Source organism: Sciurus vulgaris (assembly GCF_902686455.1).
Source record: "Sciurus vulgaris genome assembly, chromosome: 18".
NCBI lineage: Eukaryota > Metazoa > Chordata > Mammalia > Rodentia > Sciuridae > Sciurus > Sciurus vulgaris.
The window spans coordinates 2,974,207-2,996,521 of NC_136479.1; the positions used below are offsets into that span (position 1 = coordinate 2,974,207).

Sequence of the window (22,315 nt, forward strand, 5' to 3'; positions counted from 1 at the left end):
TCTGGAGTATTATGGATTTTACTAATCGAGGTTCATCCGTGGTGTAGTTGACTCAGCACTTCATTCCTTTTCCTGACTGAATAACATTCCCTTGTATGCATATACCACATTTTGTTAATTACTTGATGGGCATACGACTGTTTCCCGGTTTTTTTTTTTTTTTTTTTTGTTCGTTTGTTTGTTTTTTGTTTTTGTCTCCTATCTGTGAACACGTACATGCAACTTTTTGTGTTCTGGGAGTGGAGTTCCTTGGGCAAAACTCCTTCTGAACTTTTTTCTTTTTTAACATTTAGTTTTGCAGTGATGGGGAGCAGACACAGCACCTCGTGCATACTAAACACACATTCTACCGCTTAGCTACATCCCCAGCCCTAACTCTGACTGTTGTTTCAGGTGTAGGAATTCCAAGAGGTTTTTCTGTGTGATAGAACTAGGAGGTATGACTTGTTCTCTGGTAGTGGAGACCTTAGTTTGTAATATGGTTTCCCACTGGACAGAGTAGACAGAACAAGACTGGCAGGCAGCAGGGAAACATGGATGGAGTGGGTTGTCTTGGGGTTTAACCCATGAAGGTGCCTGACTGACAGCGGGGGGAGGCCAGTGCCATCAGAAGAGGAATTGATTACTGTTTCCCAGGAAGAGGGAGCATGCCACACCACGCAGGGGCAGAGGGGAAGCCAGGGTTTGCTCAGGAGGAAGCAGGACCAAGGGGAAGGCATAGGTGAGTGCTTTCTTGGGGCCTCTGCAGGAAAGGCAGGTTGGCTGGAGTGGGGACATTTAGGATTGGCTGGTTTAAATAACTGGGGGCTTTGGGCTCTAGGGGTGGTCTCTGGTTGCCTGGTACCTGGCCACGGAATGGTTTAGGGAAAGGAAAATATGGTGTGTGAGTTAGATAAAGGAGGGTGGCTTTCCTGTGAGCAGGACACTCTCCCGTTGAGTTTTTTACTCCCCAGGAATCAGCTAGTTCTGAGAGGTGGTGTTTTCCTACCAGCAAGATTAAATATCATGAGATACAGAAAAATTCAAAAAAATGACTAGTTCACCTGTACATGACTGGGACAGTGGGAAGGACAGATGAGAGGGTAGTTTTTCCTCCACAGATTGGAAGTGAAGTACCTCAGTCATGTTTAGGATTTAAATTTCTTGGAGGCCCAGTGAAGAAAACCCTTTCTAGCTCCCTTCCCCAAACCCAAAATCTGACTTTAAGTAACATGGATCAAAGTGTGACTTAGAGAAGAGAGTGCCTTAAACCTGAGATCCTCAGCTGAATCACCTGTGTGGTTTTCCACAATGGAAACGTGTGGACACTGTCCTTAGGTTTACTGGAAAAGTCCTGAGGGAGGGCCCTGTTTCCAGATGATTCTGATGGCCTCTAGATTAGGAACGACTGTTTAACCACAGCTGCTGAGTAGATCCTGGAAGCCAAAAGAGATGCCAAAAGCCTCTGGGAGAAGGACAACTGGAACTTAGTGTCAGGCCTAGTTCCTCAGGGAAGCGCAGTTATCCATACCCGGGACAGCTTCCTCTGTGACCCAGGGTGAAGGATGGGAGCCCCTTGGCCAAGACCACGTTGTGATGAATCTCCAGCAGAAGCACCAGAATCAGGCAGAAGTCACCCACTGTGACTAAGCTAAGGGACAGTGTCGTTTCTATGGAAATGCTACTGTGTTTCCTGCTTTGCAAAACCCATAAACCAGGGAGGCGAAGGGACATTTCAAATATTAAAAGGTAAGGCTTGAGTTAGGTGCAGTGGTGCACGCTTGTAATCCCAGCAGCTCGGGAGGCTGAGGCAGGAGGATCGAGTGAGACTCTGTCTCTAAATAAAATAATAGGGCTGGGAGTGGGGCTCAGTGGCTGAGGGCCCCACAGAAGGTGAGGGTCAGCTTTGGGTGGGTGCAGAGCCGGTGGGAGAAGTCCGTGTAACTCCAGCCCGCGTGTGCTTTTCTAGCTGACTGGAGGAGGTCGTTTTTGAGTGAGGGGAAAGGCGAAGAGGTTGGATGCACTGATTATCACAGACTTGCCCTTCTGGAATTTCTTTTTGAAAACTTGGCATCTTTGATATTTTAAGCAGTTGTGAGGAAGAAGTGAAGGCCCTTGTCCCAGTTCTGCAAAGCCAAACCTGTCCAGCTCCTCCTGGTTCATCTTGGCAGGGCTTAGGGAGAGTGTAGACTGAATAAGGAAATAATTGTCTTCTCAGTTTTTTTGGTCGTAGTAATTTTACTTTTTCCTTTCTTTTTTTTTTTTTATTTTTTATTTTTCTTTTTTTCCTGTACTGGGGACTGAACCAGGGATGCTTTACCACTGAACTACATTCCCAGGCTTGCTTTCCCCAGAGGCCCGAGGAGGCTGCCGTGATTGGCCACAGGACCAAGCTGGACCCATCCCCTGCCCCCCCCACCCCCACCCCGAGGCCCCAGCCAGGCGGGTGCTGGCGGTGGCGCTTGCTGGCTGCTGGACCTCTGTGCTGGGGGAGAAGTGCTGGCCCCAGTGGACAGCGTGCTTCCATGCACGTCCAGGAGAGGGAGCCTGGGAAGTCACCTCTGCAAGGTGAGTGGACTCTGGGAACCGATGCCGCAACCCAGCTGCAGCCCTGAGTGCCGGGGCAGAGGTCTGGCTGCTGCCTGTGCCCCTGCCTGCCTGGGGCATCTTCCCTTCCACGTCTGGGACACTGTGCCTCAGGCCCTGCCCTGGACTGGTGCCTGGGCTGCAGGGTGGTGGAGGGAGGGCCCTCGGGGAGCCCCTCATGTGGATGGGGGGTTGGGACAGGAGGGAGCACGGGCCCTTCGCCACCTGCAGCCTCAGAAGGCGTATGTCCCAGAGCCACCTGGGGCAAGGCCTTTCCCTGGGAATCGACTCCCCCACCGCTGAACCCCCGCTGGCTCTCAGGGAGAACGCAGTTGCTTCCTGCACGTGTCCCACCCGCAGGGGAGAGTCAGTTGTTGAGTGCAGAACACCACATGACTTCCCCTGGGCAGCGCAGGTGGGAGAAGGACCTGAGTGACCTTGGGGACCATGGCCTCCCGGCACGTGGGGTAGGGCTGCCCTGGCGGGGTCACAGTGCCTCGGTGTCCTGTGCTGAGATCCGGAGATGCCTGGGAGAGCAGAGGGTGGGTGGGGTTGGGGGACAGCAGCCTTCCCAGCTGCCCCACCCAGGAAAGAGTAGGCAGCAGCATCGTTGGGAGTCGTGGTCAAAATGTGGACGTGCGACCAGCAATAGAGCAGCCTGATGCCCAGGCCGGGCAGGAGGTTCTGTGTGACGTGCAGTTCCCAGAAGGCAGCGCTGCCACCCGGCCCAGGGGGCAGAGGCCTCAGAAAGGAAGCTGCCTGGAGCTAGAGCCCTGGCAGCCCTGGGACCAGGAGTGCGGCCATCGGCCGAGCTGAGGACAGGCCCTCCTGCTTGCTTCCAGAGCTAGCGGGGAGCTTCTGGTGGGAGGACTGACTGGGTCCTTGTTAGGACGAGGATGCAGAGGCCTCTGCCCAGAAAAGTGACAACTCAGTCCCTGACTGCCCCAGAAACTGGGCTCGTGTCCCTCTTGGTTCCCCTCGTCTCGCGCACTCTGGACAGGACATCCAGAGCTGGGATTGTTCACATGGCTGCTGGTGGGAGCAGCCCCTGGGCGCCAGCCCTGCCCGAGTGACCTGGAGGCGCTGCACACGGACGCACTCCTCGTGGAGCCGCGTGCAGCGGGACAGCCACCTCCAGCCCCGGCAGAGGCTCCTGAGCAGGTCCTTTCCCCAGGGCCCTGGCTGGGCAGGATGCTGAGGAGCAGAGCCTAGGGCTGCAGGCGGGACCCCAGGGTGGGCCCCATGCTGAGCAGCAGGACCCCAGGGCCAAGTCCCCAAGAAGGAGGAGGCCAGAGAAGAGAGCAGCCTGGCAGCAGGGACGAGCAGCTGGAAGTAGAGCTCCGTGGAGCAGGGAGGAGTCTGGCCTGTGGGGAGGAGGCCCCGGGGAGAACTTGGGAAGTGAGCAGGCCGCAGGGGATGCAGCGCAGTCCCCGGTGCCCCCAGCAGCCTGTTGCTCTGGCCTGTCAAGGAGGTGAGCCTTCCCTGGAGGGGATACGTTCAGACCCCTGTGATCCTGTCACAGTGGCTGATGCTCAGTCAAAAGTGACAGGCACACCAGAAAATGGGAGCACAGGAAGACATCACTCACAGACGGGCCTGGTCATCAGATGTGGGCTTCGAAACAGCGTGGCTGACCCACAAGGAGACGGGCGATGGGGCAGGGGAGTTTGAATTCCGTTGTATCTGGAGTGTACAGGCAGGGGGCCTTGTCAGCAGGCCAGGCCAGCAAGGACTAGTGAGCTGAGGAAGGTCAGTGGAAGAGGCTGCAGTGTCACGTGAGCCTGGGCCTCAGGGGCCTGCTAACCTCTCCACAGCCCCTGGCCCCCGGCCCCAGGGTGGACATGGGAGCTGTGTGCTTGGGGGAGGCTGAAGCGGCTTTGTAACTAGGGTACCCGAGGGGTGTTTTCCACGGCAGCACTTGCTGGGAACAGTGGCACCAGGGTCCTGCTGCACGCTCAGCAGGTATAGCTTGGTGGCTGGCGCCCCAGAGGCTCCCGTTGCAGGGGTGCCCCAGTGCCCAGAATGCCTGGGTTTCTAGGCAGCCGACTTTGTATTTGTGTCTTTCTAAAAGCAGGGTGCAGAACAGTGGTGTGCTTGAGGCTGGGGGTACGGGAGGCCAGCAGAGCCCGCTGGGAGTGCTGCCTCCCAGCCTCCAAGTGCCAACTGTTCCCCAGTGCATTGGGGACCAACGCATGACCAGCCGAGCATGACAGCCGCTGTCACGAGTCCTGGCTTTCCTGTCTGTTGTTCTGAGGAATTTTCCACCCTGGGTGGAAATGAGCAGAAGTGAATTTGGGCTGGCGAGTGCAGGCCAGGTCATGGGCCAAGGGCAGCCCGCGAGCTAGCGATGCCTGTGACCTTCTCAGGGATTAAAGTGAGGTGGCCAGGATGGGGCCTTTGTCCTCCAGGACGCTGCCTCCTGAGCTGTGCCCGGTGCCTCCAGAGGGTCCTGGGGGAAGGGACACTCTCTTAGCCAGCAGGAGCAGAGTGGTGAGCCTGGCTCTGCTGGGGGCCCAGAGCTTTTCTGCTTGAGAAGTCGGCCCTTGAGGAGTGTGAACGAGGAGCGAGTACGCTCATTACAACCACCGAGCGACAAGGGCCCTCGGGCAGTGAGGGGCGACTCCTGCGGTAGAGGCGACATTTAAGGTGACACTGGGATGACAGGAGGGCCCAGCCGTCCAGATGTGGGGCTCTGAGCAGGGCTGCGTAGGTCATGGTAGGCACTGATTCCATCTTAAGGACAATGAGAAACTGGTGACAGATTCCAAGCAGAGGAATAACGTGCTCGTGATCCGATTACACATTTGGGAGAGCCGGTGCCTCACGTGTGCCAGGCAGGCGTCTACCGCTGAGCCACGACCCCAGCCCAGCGTTGGCTGTGTTGCTGTATCGCCAGTTGCTTTCCTGTTTTTCCTCTCTTCCATTTTCTTCTTGAAAATTTATTGAAAACTTATTGAAAATCTTCTTGAAAATTGAAATTTATCAGTGAGACTGTTCTTGTTCCTGCGTCCTTTCCTGCACTCTGGGTCCTACTGTGTTCCTGTGGTTCTGCTGGCCAGAGCCTGTCCATCCCATTTGCCGTAGGCTGGCATTTAGGTCTGGAGTCTGACCAGCTTCAAGGTCGTTCTGGCTGGAAGCCTTCCCCAGTGCTGTCCTTTGGTCAGGAGGCACAGGGTGGCTGCTGTCTTCCTGGTGTCAGCAGCCACTGTGGTTCAGCACCTGGACTTGGGACCGTCACTCCCTGTGCTTCACAGCCTCACTGTTTCCTTGGCCCTCTGACTGGGGCTGCTGAGCAGCAGCCTGTGCACAGAAGTTCCTCTCACTTTGCTGTTTCCAGGATGGTCGGTTCCTAGCAGCCCCGATAGACTAATGTGAATCGTGTACTGAAACACAGCGACACTTAACTAAGCGCTGCGGCTGTTCTCTGTGGCCATCTGTGTAGTTGAAAACTTGAGAGATGTTGAGGTGGCTGCAAATCATGACATCCAGAAGAGAAGGAAAGCGAGTGAGCGAGCTGTAGCGTGTCACCTGAGGTGCCCTGTGTTCCCTGGCTCCGTTTCCGGACTCCCAGCTGAGCACTCCTGTGAAGGCTCGCTGTGGTGACTCCATCACCAGCACTTGAGACAGGGCCTTGCCATATGGTCCCCAACTCCTGGGCTCAGGTGCTCACCCTCCCTCAGCCCCCAGGTAGCTCCAACTCTGGCTTAGGCAGTTATCCGAAGAGGCCCCGAGCCAGAACAAATCCGTGACTGTTGCATTTATTAAATAGGGAAATCCAAACAGTAAGTATTCTTGTCCTGGTGACTTGCAGTAGACATTTTAGAAAAGTAATGCACATAAAGTTTAAAGACAGTTTTTATTTCCATTTTGAGTGTCCTAGTGACTCCTGGTGTGCCTGCCTGCCAGGCCCTTTGACCCCCCCCCCCACGGCCTTGCCTCGTTCTGTGTTGAATCTCACGTGGTAACCGCTTCTTCAGTTACGGCCACAGCCAGCGCTGCGGGCACGGAAGTTCGGAAAGGAGTGAAGTGGGAAGCAGCTTCGGTACCTGGACTTCCCTGAGCCGTGCACGCCCCATCCGAAGGCAGCTCTGTGCAGTCTGGGGACCTCAGCTCTCTGCACCCCCTTGAGCCCTGTGCCACTGCACATGTCCCTTTGAGGTTCTTTGTTCCTGGCCATGGTGTTCATAGGATTTTCCTCTTCATCCTTCGACTCGGCTTGCACACTGTTGTTACAGGCTGCTTCCCTCTGTGTCTGCAGAGGTCTAATAGGAGAAAGCTGTGGTACCTCGTGGCTGATGTACAAACAGCTCACACTGACATGGAAAAGTGGCCAGCTTTTCACACTGGCCACTGGCCGTGGGCATCCATCTCCTTGTTGATGTGACTGGAAATGCCAGGAGAGCCACACCTCTTCCTTCCCTGGCGCCCACCTCTGCATTAGCAAAGTGGGAGCCTTTCTGGTCACCTTGGCTTGGCCCAGTGGCTTGCCAGGGCCAAGAGTGGGCAAAAGGGACAGCGCAGAGTCCAAGCCTAGGCCTCAAGAGTGTCAGGCACCCTGCTTGCCCCTCTGCACCTTCCAGCCCAGCAGCAGCAGGGCCGCCCTGGCTGGTCTGCAGATCTGCGCATGGGAAAGGACGTGTGCTGTGTGCACTGAGACTTGTTTTTCCTTCCCCAATACTGGGGCACCCTGCCACTGACCTACATCCCCAACCCCTTTTTAAAAACTTTGAGATGGGGTCTCATAAATTGTTCGGGCTGCCCTTGAATTCGCCTCAGTCTCCCAGGTTGCTGAGATTACCAGCAAGAACTGTCATGCCTGGTTTTGGGGGCAGCTTGTTACACAGCAACCACTGACTGACACAGATCGAAGTGCCCAGGAGGGAAAGGTAAGAGCAACGGTGGTACAGCATGAGGGCTCTGTCCCCAGGGAGACGGGGACTTTTTAAGAGCTGCAGTGAGTCTGTGGAATGTGCTGTGTCCACTGGTACTTGAACCTCAGGACGGCAGTGGCGCTCCCCTTGGGATGGGGAGGACAGTGGTTCACGCCGGGCTCACAGGAGCCCTGCTCCAAGGCTGCTGCAGGTGGCAGGTGTCCAGGTTCAGCCATCTGTACACTGCCTGAGTCCCAACCTTCTTGCTTGGGGGGTCGGAGGAGGAGGGTGGGGACGGTGCCTGGGAGCGCCCAAGAGTAGGGAAGGGATGAGAGGCTGCCAGGCTCCCTGGTCCAGTGTGCTGCAAACAGGAGCCAGACTCCTGACTCGCTGTGCCAGTGCCCCACGTCCACTCGGAAGCTGGGCCAGGTCACCTCTGTGGAGCACAGTGGCGGCCCGCTAGGTCTGCTCCTCAGGGAATGAAAACAGGGAAGAACCAGCAACCAGACCTCTGAAGAAGTCTGACAGGGCTTCTGGTAGCTGGAGCAACAGCTGGTGACTCCATCTTCCAGGTGCATGACAAAGTTCGGTAAGTCTGTGAACCTCGTGCTGATGGCCAGAGGCGGCTCTCAGTGCTCTTCGAGTCCGCAAAGGTCAGCTTTACCCTGTTAATCCTTGCTGGGCCTGCCCTTGGTTTGTGACCAGCCCCTACTGACTCCTTCCTGCTCTTGAGGCCACCCTGCTCCCTGAACTCCCACAGCCCCCCACCCACTCCAAGGTTCTCGAGCTTTGGTCCTCCCTCAATTTCAGTCGGGCCCTTCCTCCTCAAGGAGACCAAGGCCTCCCACACAGCAGTGCTGTCCTTGGGGACCCAAAAGCTCTTCCCATGTGGGACAGAACTCCCTTAGATGGACCATCTGAATATGGTACCTAAAAATACCCATGTCCTAATCCCTGGAACTCAAGTTTATATGGGAAGAGGACTTCAGATGAGACTAAGGATGGTGAAGTGGGGACATTATCCAGCTAACCTGGGAGGGCCCCAAATGCAACCCCTGTCATCTTTCTAGAGGCAGAACTGTCGGGTCACATGACAGTGGAGGCAGAGCAGAGCCAGGGATTGCTGGGAGGAAGGTCCTTCCCTAGAGTGACATGTGTGGCCCTACTGAAAACTGGGTTCTGAGCCTCTGGTCTCCAGAACTGTGAGAGGATCAACTTCAGTGTTTTAAGTCACTAAATTGATGGTTTGTTTCAGTAGTCTCAGGGCATGAAGGCACATGGGAAGGTCAAAGATTCTGAAATGACTGGACTGGCCCTGTGACCTGGTCACTGAAGGTCCTTGAGGCCTAATCAGCTCCTAATTCACCTCAGAAAGCTCCCTACTGCCTGGCCCTGCACTGCCATCCCCAGCCCCTGCTGCTTGCTCAGCTGCCCACGTGTCAAGGCTGCTGAACTGGGAAGGTGGGAACTGGGGTGCTATGAAGGTCCTGCACCAGAGGTCTGGCCACTGTGGGCTCCGTGGCAACATGCAGCTGTTTCTGGCTTTGGCCTCGGGCTTCAAGGTGACCTCCAGGCCCCCAGGTCAGAGGTAGGCAGGTGGATGAGTGCAGCCCCACCCTCCAGCACACACCATGCCCATCCCTGGGGAAGATACTGGACGGGCAAAGGACAGGAAAAGCGTGTTCACTAGACACTTTACAGCCAAGTGCCAAGTGCAAACACAATTATCAGGTGCTGTTTTTACACTGGTATGGAGCTGTCTGTCAAGGGCCACATAAGCAGTGTCATTGTTATGCACAGTGCAGGGCACGCATGCCCTGGGGGCGGTCTCGGCTGCCTGAACCCTTAAAACCCTGGGCAGGACCAGCAGTGCCTGCACAGGGACTGAGCTCTGCAAGACCTCCTTTCCCAAGACCTTCCTTTGGAAACTTTTTTTTCTTAAAGCAGCAAAAGGAGTGAAGCATCATCAAAGAATATTCCAGATTCTTAGCAGAATTTCCATCATCTCTCCAGAAGTCACCTTGGGTGAGTGCCAGGCTTGGTCATCTGTGGAGTCCTGGGTGACCGGCCAGTCTCTGAGCAGGGAGGGCAGGCTCAGCTGTGTCCCACCAACACAGCAGGGTTTGCCTGGCAGCGCAGGCTCCAGGGGCTCAGGATGGCTCGTTCCCTGGTGGGCGAGGAGGAAACCCAGGGACTTGAGGCACTGAGTGCTTACCCCCTGGATATGTGGGGAAAGGTCTGAGGGTTTCCCCAGGATGTGCTCTGGCACAGCCATGAGGACAGGATGTCCTTGACCTTGGGCTCCACTCGCTTCTGCCAAGCTGACTCAGGAGGCTGGGGTGAGGATGACAGGCCATATCTCACTGTTGGTGTTCCTGCAATCTCTGTCCTCCCAGGATGAGGGGGTCAAGGCCACTGATAGTGCTGCTCGCCCTGGCCAGCCTGCTGCACATGGTCATGGCTTTGAGAATTGCAGCCTTCAACATCCGAAGTTTTGGAGACACCAAGATGTCCAATGACACCCTCTCCAGCTACATTGTGCGGGTAAGTCTAGGTGGCCTGTCCCCGAGGGCAGACCTTGGGAAGGTGTCACAAGCCCCTTGAATGCAGGGCTGGTGGTCTGGGCAGGGCAGCTCTGTGGGACCACAGACTGCTCGTGGGGCATGGAGAGCCCCAGGACCCGGCAGAAATGAAGGCTGGGCGTACTGTGCCATGGACACTGTCCCAAGGAGCAGCAGCAGCTGTGGCCCTTGACATGGTCGGGACCCAATGCCCCAGGCAGGCAAGGGCTGGAGTCTCCACCCAGCTCTTGCTTAGCCCCCGTGTGGCTCTGTCCCCCAGATCCTGAGTCGCTACGACATTGCTCTTGTCCAGGAGGTCAGAGACACCTATCTGACAGCGGTGGGGAAACTGCTGGATGAACTCAACTGGTGGGTGACAATGGTGGGCTTCTGGGAGAAGGGACCACTCCAGGGGACAGTAGGCACAGGAGCCCTGCTGCTGGCCCTGAAGGACCTTTGTTTCCTGCCCTCAGGAATGCACCCGACAACTATCACTACGTGGTCAGTAAGCCCCTGGGACGCAACAGCTATAAGGAACAGTACCTCTTCCTCTACAGGTAAAACCTGGGGCCGGTGCCACCCGTGACCGCCAGCACGTGAGGACCACCCCATGTCGTACCTCAGCACATTGCTGCAGACTGAGGGGGGGTCTAGAGTCCAGTAAGCCCTTCCCTCTGTTGGGAGGAGCCTAGGAAAGTGGGAGGGACAAGAACCCAATGAAACTGAGTGGTCAGACCACCCTCTGCCTCCAGTCGCAGGTGAGCCGGGGACTGGCTGCTCCTAGGTGCGCTTCCTGGCCGGGTGAGCCTGCTCGGTGCTGGAGCGCACACCCGGCCCCTCCTGTTGCCCAGGCCCACGGGGCTGGTGGAGCAGGTGCAGTGGGATGATGTGAAGGAATGGCCGGCTCACCAGCCCCAGGGTCACCTCTTGCCTGGCCCTCCCGCAGGCCTGACCAGGTGTCCGTGTTGGACAGCTACTACTACGACGATGGCTGTGAGCCCTGCGGGAATGACACCTTCAGCCGAGAGCCAGCCATTGTCAAGTTCTTCTCCCCGTTCACACGTGAGTGTTGCCGAGCCTCAGCCTTACCCAGCCGTGCTCAGTCTGTAGCAGAGCCGTCCCCTAGGCCCTTACTGTTCACATCACATAGGAAAAGGTCCACCCCCTGGGGCACCGTGGTGTCCTTTATCCCAACAGCATGTGCTCAGCATGTCTGTCTCCTCAGACGTCAGGGAGTTTGCCATCGTGCCCCTGCACGCTGCCCCAACAGACGCGGTGACTGAGATTGATGCGCTCTATGATGTCTACCTGGATGTCCAGCAGAAGTGGGGCCTGGAGGTGAGACCGTCCTGTGGGCAGTGGGCTCTAGTGGCCCCATCTGTTCCTGGGCCAAAAGGCAGGTGTTTCCTGGCAGGATGTCATGTTGATGGGCGACTTCAACGCTGGCTGCAGCTACGTGACCCCCTCCCAGTGGTCCTCCATCCGTCTGCGTACAGACCCGGCCTTCCAGTGGCTGATTCCCGACACGGCGGACACTACAGTCACATCCACACACTGTGCCTATGATAGGTGGGCAGGACCTACCATGGGCATCCAGCCTCAGAATGCACCACCAAGCCTCTGAAGCCCAGCCCTCACCTGCTGTCCTATGTCTCACAGGATTGTGGTCTCGGGAGCTCTCCTCCAAGCTGCCATTGTCCCCGCCTCAGCTGCTCCTTTTGACTTCCAGGAGGCATTTGGCCTGAGTGAGAAGCTCGTAAGTATGCATCCTGCCAGCTCAGGGTGCGTAGAGGCTCTTCCTCCAGGAAAGGCCTGACACCCTGCACGTCTCCCACAGGCTGAGGCCATCAGTGACCACTACCCAGTGGAGGTGACGCTGAGGAGAGCCTGACTTCAGTGAGCAGCATGGCTGTGCAGGTACAGACCGTGCAGCCCCCAGCCAAGGGGGCGACCTCACTCGACCATCCTGAAGCCTGGACAGAGTCCAAATGTGGGTTAAGGAATACTTTAATGGAGGTAAATAAAACTCAAGGAGGTGGTGGTCTCCTGTCCTTACTATCTCTGCCTCGGGGACACTTCCCAGGCACATGTCTCCTTTGCCACCTGAGAGGACCAGGTCGTCAGCGTCTCTCCAGGGCCTTATGAGAAGGTCATTGAGGCGGCAGACCATAGGCCTGGGGTCGTCCACCAGCCTGCTGCTATCATGGCGTTGTCATAGATCTGAAAGGCAAGGTTGGAAACGTCGTAGGGCAGGGGACCCAAAAGGCAAAGAGGGAGAGCAGCCTCCCAACCTCCAAGGTGGGCCCCCGGGGCCGTCCTGGGCTAAGCCATGCTCCTCTCACCTGGTCGACCAGCAGCTGCGCCAGCTCAGGCTCCGGCTCTCTCAGCTGGGCTGAGCTTCCTGATCAGCATGTGCCTGCAGTATGAGAGCCAGAGGGAAAGTCAGCTCAGGCTGGGCTCTGTCCCACCCACAGGGCCTCTACCTGCTGACCCCTCCGGGGGGTTACCAGAAACATTCCAAAACAGTTCACAAATTTATAAATAGCTTGTTAAACCTCACAGAAGAGCAAGCAGCAAGAAGGGACCTGGAGGAGCATATGCTAAAGTGCGGGGCAAGGCTCAGGGAAGGCAGATCAGCGGGCCTGCAGCATGGGGCTCACTAGCCAGCCAGAAAACCTAAGACCAGTTCTACCATCTTCCTTAGACCAAATTAACTGGGATCAAAGATAGAACAAATCATAAAAGCTTAATCCCAGAAGCAAAATACAAACACAGAAGCCAAAAACAAAAGAATGATAAAAACGTGTTTCCTCAAAGGTAAAATATGCAGAGTTTATCCTAATAAGAAGAAACGTCCATCAACTTAGGGTCCAGGAGAAAATGGGAGTTTACCTATGGTTCCACCGAGCAGGCCACTGACATGCTGCACAGGTGACCCCAGAGCAGCAGCTCCATCTCCAGCCAGCACCCCAAACATACATCCACAGCCAAAAACAGGACGGCTTTCCTGAGGCTCTAGCTCGAGGGCCCCCTGGTTACACCACTGAGCAAGGACCTCCGTGCTGAACCTGTGGACACACGTATGGCTGCACTGGGGACAAGGCCAGGAGGAACATTTTCCCTGTCATTCTTGGTTTGTTCCAATTCTGAACCACGTGAGTATGCCACAGGCTTTAAAAGCAAAATGGAGAAGTGAAGCCCTCGGCCGCCTCCACACAGCACCAACAAAACTGGTCTCCTGGCAGAACAAGTTAGCCTAGCACCTGCCTTTGTAGCCAGTGCTGGGGCCCAGAGCCGGACCAGAGCGTCCATGCTGGTGATCTGGCAGAACTGGGAACGCTACCTCCCCACCCCACTATTTTACAATAAAGATGATAATAAGTGACAAAGAAAAAGTCACGACTGGTGCCATAGGAAAACCCACACAAGCAGAACTCACCAATGGGCTGCACGGGTGGGGTGAGGCATGGATCAGGGCTTTCCTTTTGCCATTAACATCTCTGGTAACTTGTTTATGTGATCTCATTTAAAAAGACAGTTGCAAAAGAAGTTCAGAAAATGAAAAAATTTTAACATTTAACAAAAAGACACATCAGAAGCCAGCTGATGTGGTGGTGCACACCTGGAATCCCCAACTAGGGGGATGGAAGCAGGAAGATCGCAAGTTCTAGGGCAGCTTCAGTAACTCAGTGAGACCCCATCTCAAAATACAAGATAAAAGGGCTGGGGCTGCTGCCTCAGTGGTAGAGCGCCCTGGATCAGTCCTTAGTAGTGCACGCACACACGATATTAGGGCCAGGCTTGGAGCACACCTGCAACCCCAGAGACTCAGGAGGCTGACACGAGAGTACTCTAAAGTTCAAGGTCAGCCTGGGCAACTTAGGAAGATTCCATCTCAGGAAAAAAAAGACATCAATTATAAAAACTAAAGGAACATGCCAGGTACAGTGGCACAAACCTATAATCCCAGTGGCTCTGGAGGCTGAGGCAGGAGGTTTGTGAGTTCAAAGTCTGTCTCTGCACCTTAGTGAAGCCCTAAGCAACTCAGTGAGACCCCGTCTCTAAATAAAACAAAGTGCTGGAGATGTGGCTCAGTGGCTAAGCACCCCTGTGTTCAATCCCCAGTGCAAATAAAACAACCCAACAACAAACTAAAGGCACAGAGAACCTAAACAGCTGAAAGGTACTTAAGACCTAAGTAAATGGAGAAAAATACCATTTCCATCAACAGAAAGACGTCAGTTCTTCCAAAATCGATGTAGGGAGTTAAGACAACCTCCATCAAAACCACTGGAGCTTGTCGGTACGCAAGGGCGTGGCTCCAGTCAGGCCACCTACACAGGAGCAGCGGCCGAGCAGTCAATCTCTGCTCGATGAAGCAGGGGCAGACTGGCTGCTGGGCCTGGAGGCCTGGGAAAGATGAGTGCCCAGGACCCTGTGGAAGTGGCAAAGGGACAGGCAGAAAAAATGTGTGTGTGGACACCTGACCCCCCACGCCTGGGCCAGGACGGTGTGTACAGCAAGTGGGCGGAGAGTGACGGCCGTCTTGCAGAATAGACAAAAATCAGACCTCCCAGGACTATTCAGCCACAGAGCCAGCTGAAAGGCCAGAGCCGCCCAGCCTAGAAGGAACGGTAGGTGCTGAGGAGGACTGGTACGCAGTGTCACCTGTGGAAACTACCCTCAGAGCCCCTGGAACACAGACCGCCCCTCAGATGCTGCAGGAAAGAGGGACTTCAAGGAGAATATCTGTGCCAGGCACAGTGGCACACCCATAATCAGGAACTCGTTCAAGGCCAGGCTGGGCGACTATTAAGGCCCTGTCTCAAAATAGTTACAGGCCACAGTGTGGCTCGGACGTAGGGCACTCACCATGCTGACCTCGGTCCAACCCCCCAACAATGTCCAAAGAAAAAAGCAGGGGAAGGAGAAGCACCTGTGCCGGGACCCAGTCCCCTGCGTTCAAAATAGGCCAACCAGTCTGCTTTAAGGGGCGCAGACTGCTCAGGCACAAGGCAAAGTGAGGCCATGGCAGTCCTGAGACACGGCTGCCCTGTGAGGGACAATTCTAGCGGGGAGAACCCCGGTAAGGCACCTGAGGGTCCGGCAGGGTTCAGTTTGTTCAAATCTTACTGAATACAGTTTTGTGGGTCTTTTTGTTTGTGTTTTTTAGATTTTTGATGGACCTTTATTTTATTTATTTATTTATATGTGGTGCTGAGAATCGAAACTCAGGGCCTCACACATGCCAGGCAAGTGCTCTACCACTGAGCCATGACCCCAGCCCTGAATACCCAGCCCTGAATACAGTTTAATGACATGAGTCCTCTTATGGTCTGGATCTTAAATGACCCCTTAAGTCTCATATGTTAAAGGCTGGGCCCCCAATCTGTGGCACCCCTGGAAGGTGGTGGAACCATTAGGAGCTGGGGCCCTGTGGAAGGAAGTTAGGTCATTGGGTAAGTGCCCTTGAAAAGGACAATGGGACTCTGGTCCCTCTTCTCTCTTTACTTCCTGCTGCCATGAGAGGACCAGCTTTATTTTACCATGTGCTCCTGCCATGTTCTGTCTTGCTACAGGTACAAAGTGACCAAGCCAAATGAAGATGGCTAAAATCTCTGAAATTGTGAGCCAAAATAACCTTTCCTCCCTTAAGTTGATTATTTCAGGTATTTTATCACAGCAACACACATCATCTCCTTATAAACAGCTGTCCAACTGCACAAAGCTTGTGTACTTTCCTATGCCTTGAGAAGAATGCATGGCCATGTACAGTAAAAACCCCCTCAGCAAGCTGAGCATGGTGGCATATGCTTGTAATCCCAGCAGCTTGGGAGCTGAAGCAGGAGGATTATGAGTTCAAAGCCAGCCTCACCAAAAGTGAGGTGCTAAGCAACTCAGTGAGACCCTGTCTCTAAATAAAATACAAAACAGGACTGGGGTAGTGGCTCAGTGGTTGAGTGCCCGAGTTCACTCCCTGGAACTGAAAAACAAAAACAGAAACAAAACCCTCAGCAGGTCATAAAGGCGCCTGGGCCACACCTGGGATTGACTTCCAGTGTGGGCTGTAGGAGTTGAGCACGCTCTTCTTGCGTCTTGGCCAGCTGTTGCATGCGCAGGAAGTGCCGTGCAGCCCCCATCTCTAGCACTGTCACCATGGCAGGGTGGGTGTCCAGGCGGAGGGTCACCTGCAAGCAAGGCCGGGGTGGAGCTGAGGGGGACCCAGAGGTAAAGGGGCCACGCCTGGCAGGGTCTAAAGCAAGGGTGAGGCTCCCCGACACAGTGGATAGAAGAGGGGTCTCAGGGACAACCTCTCACAGCCCAGAGCCATTCCCCTCCCCATTGTCCACTAAGGAGGGGACCATGTGAAGGCAGAGGCCCATGCCTCCTCCCTGAAGCACCAGTCCCTAGTATCTGCTTGATGGAGATCCGTCTTGCCTGGTGCTGTTCACACCTCAGTTGTTCACAGGGCCTGTTCGGTCCATCACCATCTCTGAGGGCCCAACATTGACCTTTGGCCCAGCCCCAGGGCAGGTCCGTCTCTGCCCTGTCCTGCGGCCCTGCTCTCCCTCCTCCCATCATGAGAAGACATCCTCCCAGCAAGCCACTCACCTCCAGTGTCTTGAGTGGCTGGGACCCTGGCTTCCTGACTCAGGCCAAGAACCCTCCTGCCCACCAGCCTGGCCACTGGGGAACGAGGATCTGAGCTCTGATTCAGGCCCTGCCTCCTCAGGCCCAGATGTGATCAGAGCTCCTCACCACAGCCCGGACAGTAGCTGCCCAGTGCTTAAGGGCATGGCGTTTGTGAAGCAGGGACGCAGCATGCACCACAGGAGCAGTGCCACCATGTGACCCTGTCTGCACGGGATGGCTCTCCATGTTCTGCAGAGGTCACGTCTCTTCCACCCAGGGCCACCCCTCAGCTTACTGCCTCCTGGACCTGCCTCTTGCTTGCTCTTATTCCACCAGAACCCCACTAAGATCCAACTGGGAGCATGAGCTCCCCTCGGGCTGGGGTGGCACATCCCTTCCTTGGTACCCCTACTTTAGCCACTGCAACCTCTGTAGGGTCCAGAACAGGCTGGCCCTGAGGCACCTGCTGGGGACCTGGCTGCTCCTGCTACTCCTCAGTTCCCAAGACCTCTGCCTCACGCTGCAGGGGCCACAGGGAAGGCGACATGCCCGGGAAGGCCTCACCTTCACATTGGCAACTCGAGACCCCAGCGCGTTCCTCATCCAGGCCACCAGCTCCTCGGTCTCCTTCTCGGAAAGGCGGTCGCCGGCTGTGCAAGATGGCATGAGCGAGCCACTGTCCACAGCCCGCTTGTTCCGTGGGCTCTCCCCTCACCTCCTGCCCCACTGCCTGGTGCTCCAGAAGACCCATGTCATCTGCAGTGAAAACCTCAGGAGGCACTTCAATGGCCTGAGTTTCCTGTGATTTCATTTTTTGGTGGTGGCGGTGGGGCAGCGCTGGGGATTGATCCTAGGGCCTCGCATGTGCCCAGCAAGCACTCCCCCACCAGGCCACACCCAGCTCTCCAGGTAAGGCCTGAGGGCTTCAAACAAAACAATCCTACACTGGCACAATGGTGCAGCTTATGATCCCAGTCGCATGGAAGACTGAGGCAGGAGGAGCTCAACTTCAAAGTCAGCCTGGGCAACTTAGCAAAACCCAGTCTCAAAAGAAAAGGCAAAAACAGCTGTGGATGTGGCTCAGTGGTAGACCACTTGCCTAGCATGTGTGAGGCCCTGGGTTGAAGGGAGAAAAAAAGCCCAAATCTGACTCTCTTGGGATGCTTGGTCAACTGTCGGAGCCACCACAGAAGGAGCACCAGAGGCCCTGAGACCTCAACATTTTCCATGAATTATTAAGATGTTACCAAGCAGCTTCTTTCCCTAAACCCAAGTGAAAAAGAACATCCCAGGTAAATCCACAGACAGGTCAGGAGAAGCCCTGCAGGCCAAGCATCATCCCAGGCCACTTGGTTTTGTCTGCTACTAAGGCCACAAATGGTGCTGGCCCTGTGCCCTGGAGAGGAGAGCAAGCCCACCTGGTGACGTGTCCTCAAACTTTTCCTCCTTGTAGTGATCGACCACGATGTCCGTCTCAACCGAGATAAGCTTCTTCTTGTCAAACTCACGAAGGTGCAACAAGGTGAGCTCATCAAACTGCTCGTAACAGAAGAGGACCTGCAGACGTCATAGAACCTCAGTGGACATGAGACAGAAGAGGGGACACCTCCTCTCAGCACATCCCTCAGTCTTTCCCCAGACCTGAGTAATGGTTCACCAGAGGGAAGAGGGGGGCTCTGGCCGTCCTAGCAGCAGAAACCCTCCACTCATGCACGAGGTTCCCAGCCACCTGCTGCGAGAACATGCCATAGGGCAGGAGCAGGTCTGCCCGGGAAGGCCCTGGCTGCCCTGGGATGGGGTGGCGGGTGCACCACCTGGCCTCCTGGCCGGGCACACTGGGCTGGGATGTTTGAGACCTCCACTCGGCTCAGACCCTGTGAGGGAGCCGGGCCAGGATGGCGGCTCCAGAGCAGCCCCACTGCTTGCCCACCTCCATGTGCTTCTGCTTCATAGCCTCGTAGTAGGGCGAGTGCTCTGCCAGGTGCCGGCTGGGGGCACACAGATAGTAGATGTTGCGGGTGCCAGCCTGCATGCGGCTGGCATAGTCCGACAGACTGGTCAGCTGCCCAGCAGGCAGTGCTGAAGACTCATAGCGCAGCAGCTTGGCGATGTCCTCCTGTGGACAGACACAGGCAAGTCACTGTCCGCTCCAGGTCTAGCTCTGAGCAGCTCCACCCTGCAGGCCACAGGCCTCACTCTGCCCATGTGCCCCCACCTGAAGAGGGACAGGGACCTGGAAAGTACTTTCTACCACGTATGGCCCAGGGGTGTTCAGAACCCATCCACAAAGACCCTGCTCCTGGTTCCAGCAGCTTCCCTCTGTACTCAGTGATAGTTCCTGTCTCTGTGGGCATTTGGACCTGGGCATTTGGACCTGGGCGTGAAGTCCACATTTCTCAGCTCCCTCACAGCCAGGGGTGGCACGTGACCAGTTCTGGCCAGAGTGGGCCTTGGAGAAAGACCTAGGAGGAGGGCTACATGCAGATGTGCCAGGTAGAGTTGGGGATGTAGATAAGCTGGTACAGTGCTTGCCTTGCAAGCACAAGGCCCTGGGTTCAAATCCCAAGCACTACCAAAAAAAAAAAAAAAAAACAAAAAAAAAAAAAAAAAAAAAACCAGATGTGACAGTTAGGGTCCACGTGGACTGCACGTGAAGGACAAGGAGCAGCAGCAAGTTGGGAGACTGGTCCCTGGTCCCCCCAGCCCAAACACTGCCTTATCCAAGCTGCTATCACCTGAGAGTTGTGGCAGAGGGGTGACAAGGAGTGTGGGAATCCAGGGAAAGGAATCAGAGGACACCTAGGGACAAGTCCAAATGCAAGTGTCAAGCCTGGACTCAAGATGGACAGAAGCAGACAAATGGAGGGAAAGATGAAGAGCAGGAGCTGCCCTGGAGTGGCCACAATATGGTCCTGCTCATGGCAGGCATGGGGTCCTTGCTGGTATGCACAGCTGCAGGCTTACAAAGCACTTGAGAAAGGCAAGGCTACCAGGTCTATCAAGTAAAGGTCAGACCAGCAGGAATGGATGCTGAATGGCAAGCTGGGCAGCCCTGTGCCCAGGGCAGCAGAGTCTGCTGCTAGGATGGAGTGTCAGGGCGAGCCACCTTGGCCACACCCATGCTCAGCCTCCCTCCGTGGCTGGCAGGAGGGCACCAGTCACAGCCAGCACTGGGATGTTCACGGGGAGGCTCCTGTGGGCGAGGACAAGCACGTCCTGGGAACAGAGAGTGCTAGTGCTGGCACGGTGCTGTGGCTGTGCTGTGCCACTGACCTGTGCATTTCAAGAGGGTGACAATAAAAGGTTTAAGGTGCCAATATCTCAATGAACAACAGCAGTGCTGAGGGGCTTCCACCATCACCCAAGGAAAACCCCTTGTTAACACCAGACCCCTCGGCTTGCCTGAGCCCCTAACCTGCTCTGAGAGAGTGCACCCCTCTTCCTGCCACCTCAGGGGTTGGGACCTCAGGAAGAAGAGGCTCAGCCCTTAAGCGGAGAGTGCAGTGCCTGTAAGCCAGGGCAGGGCATGCATGCACCACATGCTCAGCCTGCTGCTCTACTGGCAGAGGCCTGGAGTCCAGTATTCAGTGCACTGACTCTGCAGCAGTGGCCAGGTGCTGGGGACCCCAGTGCTGTGTCCAGAGGCCTCCACCTTCCTCCTCAGCCCCAGTGCTGAGGCAGACCAGAGGAAGGCCTGGAGAGCTGGCCTTACCTTGACCTCCTGCTCTGCAGTGGTCACGATGCCCTCCCTCATGAACAAGCCATAATCTTCAAAGAACTTCGCATACTTCTCAGCATCCCTTTTGCTCTGCTCAACGAAGAACTTGATCAGCCTCTGCTGTAACACGTCCCGGAGCTTCCTGGGAATAGAATTCACTCGCCATGAATGACAGCTTCTGTGAAGGGTTCAACGAAATGGCCAGTCTGCCCACAAAGATGAGAGAATAGCAGCACCACTGGGCCTTCGGTGCTGAGCAGAGGGGCGCCCTGGAGGCCCAAGCAGAGCATGCTGCCCCCTGCAGGCGGGAGTGTGAACTGATGTCCAAGGCAAGAAGAAACAGATTATTATCCTTTGATGAAAATGGAAAGTCAGGTCATAAATTATGAACATTATGACATTTATGTATTAAGATGGTATGTCTACTGCTTCAAATCACCTGAGCTGATATTCAAGAGGTACCATGTGGAGAGACCCGCAGATAACCCTCAGCCAAGTGTCACTGTGACCTTCACAGGCACAGGACAAGTCGGAACCATGCCCCACCTAGCAGGACTGGCCCCTTGTGTTCTTTCACTGAGCCTTGGTGCAAACACAGGGTTGCTTCACAGAATGACAGACCTCCTCCCCAACAGTATCCTGGACAGGAAAGTCAGGAAAGCCCAGGGGCTCACATTCAGCAAGAGAGCAGTGCGACCTGGTCTGGCCTAAGGACGGTGGCAGTGAGACTGGCAACACAGTCCTGGTCCTGAGGCTGTACTGCAGCCACACAGGACCCTACGGTATCTGAAGGAAGAGGGGGCAGGGAAAGAAAGCTTGCCTGAAGACCAGAGGAGAAAAGGTTTTTTACAGAATTTGGAATTCCTTGAAAACTTCTTAACATGGACTCTTGAAATTGAGATGAGCTGTCAGACTGGCAACCTGACAACCATGAGCAGTGATGGGGCCAGACTTCCCCTCTGCAGCTGGGGCAGACCCAGGGCCACGGCAGTCAGAGCACGCAGGTTTTTTGACTGACGAACACGACTCCTCTGTGACGCAGGCTCCAAGGGGCTGTGTGACCAGGACTCAGCACAGTTCTGCTATGGTCAGCTTGGGGTTGCTTCACCAGAGCTTCCTGGTTCTAGGGTTGCCTCTGGTCTCTCCAGCTCTAAGACGTGGTTGGTGCCTGGAATCCCCCTGACTGCAGTCCCCTGGGCTGAGTGGTAGGGATGGGCCCCCAACCCTTCCCATTAACGTGGAGCACAGCATGCCAGCCCCAATGGGCCCGCAGGCTCACTCCGCACTCTGCCACCAGCAGAGGAAACTGTCCTGCCAGAGCGAGCAAGCGTGTTGCCCTGTGGCAGAGGGCCACAGCTGTCAGGAGGCCCACGTCACTGGCACAGACCAGTACAAGGTACTGAGGTCCTTTTTTTCATTTATTATACCTTCTGTTTGTTTTTAATAGGAAAAATAACTTTTCTACCCTAAGGGACTAAATAAACAATACACATCTGTGCGATATGCTATTATGCAGTTATTAAAAGAGGTTCCCCCCAAATTTTTGGGTAGGAAATACCCAAATAAACTACTACCTAGAAAAACAGTATAAATATGAGGCAGCCCTGGGCTGTTCTCCAGGCAGGTGTCTCACCAGTGAGAGCTGCCCTCCTCCATGCAGGAAGTACCTCCTCTTGACCATGAAGAGCAGTGCTTGTCCAGCAGCACACTGCTGCTGATTTCGTTGTTTATGGGCAACTTAGAGACTTGTGAAGGACCTATTTCTTTTCCAATTTGGTTTTTTTTTTTTTTTGGGTGGTACTGGGGATTCAATCTAAGGGCACTTTACCACTGAACTAACTACATCCTCAGTCTTTTTTCTTTCTCTTTTGCTGTATGCAATTTTTATTTGTCAATTGAATTTTTAAAAAATTTTTTTAATTTTTACAGACTGCATTTTGATTCATTGTACATAAATGGAGTACAAC

General features: G+C 55.1%; 2 protein-coding genes across 2 annotated transcripts in view; one reads left to right on the forward strand and one right to left on the reverse strand.

The window, feature by feature from the left end:
• The first annotated feature begins 8,774 nt into the window (after positions 1 to 8,774).
• Positions 8,775 to 12,026, forward strand: DNASE1 (deoxyribonuclease 1). Its single transcript, XM_079121340.1, has 9 exons — positions 8,775 to 9,461; positions 9,833 to 9,980; positions 10,278 to 10,366; positions 10,471 to 10,554; positions 10,944 to 11,059; positions 11,223 to 11,335; positions 11,412 to 11,566; positions 11,657 to 11,753; positions 11,835 to 12,026. The coding sequence occupies exons 2-9, from the start codon at positions 9,834 to 9,836 to the stop codon at positions 11,886 to 11,888; spliced, it is 855 nt and encodes a 284-aa protein (XP_078977466.1). The 5' UTR covers positions 8,775 to 9,461; position 9,833; the 3' UTR covers positions 11,889 to 12,026.
• TRAP1 (TNF receptor associated protein 1) overlaps positions 11,987 to 22,315 on the reverse strand; it is a 36,132-nt gene continuing 25,803 nt past the window's right edge. The window contains 10 exon segments of the mRNA XM_079121337.1: positions 11,987 to 12,140; positions 12,143 to 12,187; positions 12,190 to 12,217; positions 12,340 to 12,387; positions 12,389 to 12,413; positions 16,040 to 16,185; positions 17,195 to 17,280; positions 18,049 to 18,187; positions 18,561 to 18,746; positions 20,343 to 20,490. Coding sequence (XP_078977463.1) covers positions 12,118 to 12,140; positions 12,143 to 12,187; positions 12,190 to 12,217; positions 12,340 to 12,387; positions 12,389 to 12,413; positions 16,040 to 16,185; positions 17,195 to 17,280; positions 18,049 to 18,187; positions 18,561 to 18,746; positions 20,343 to 20,490 — 874 coding nt within the window. The 3' untranslated portion in view covers positions 11,987 to 12,117.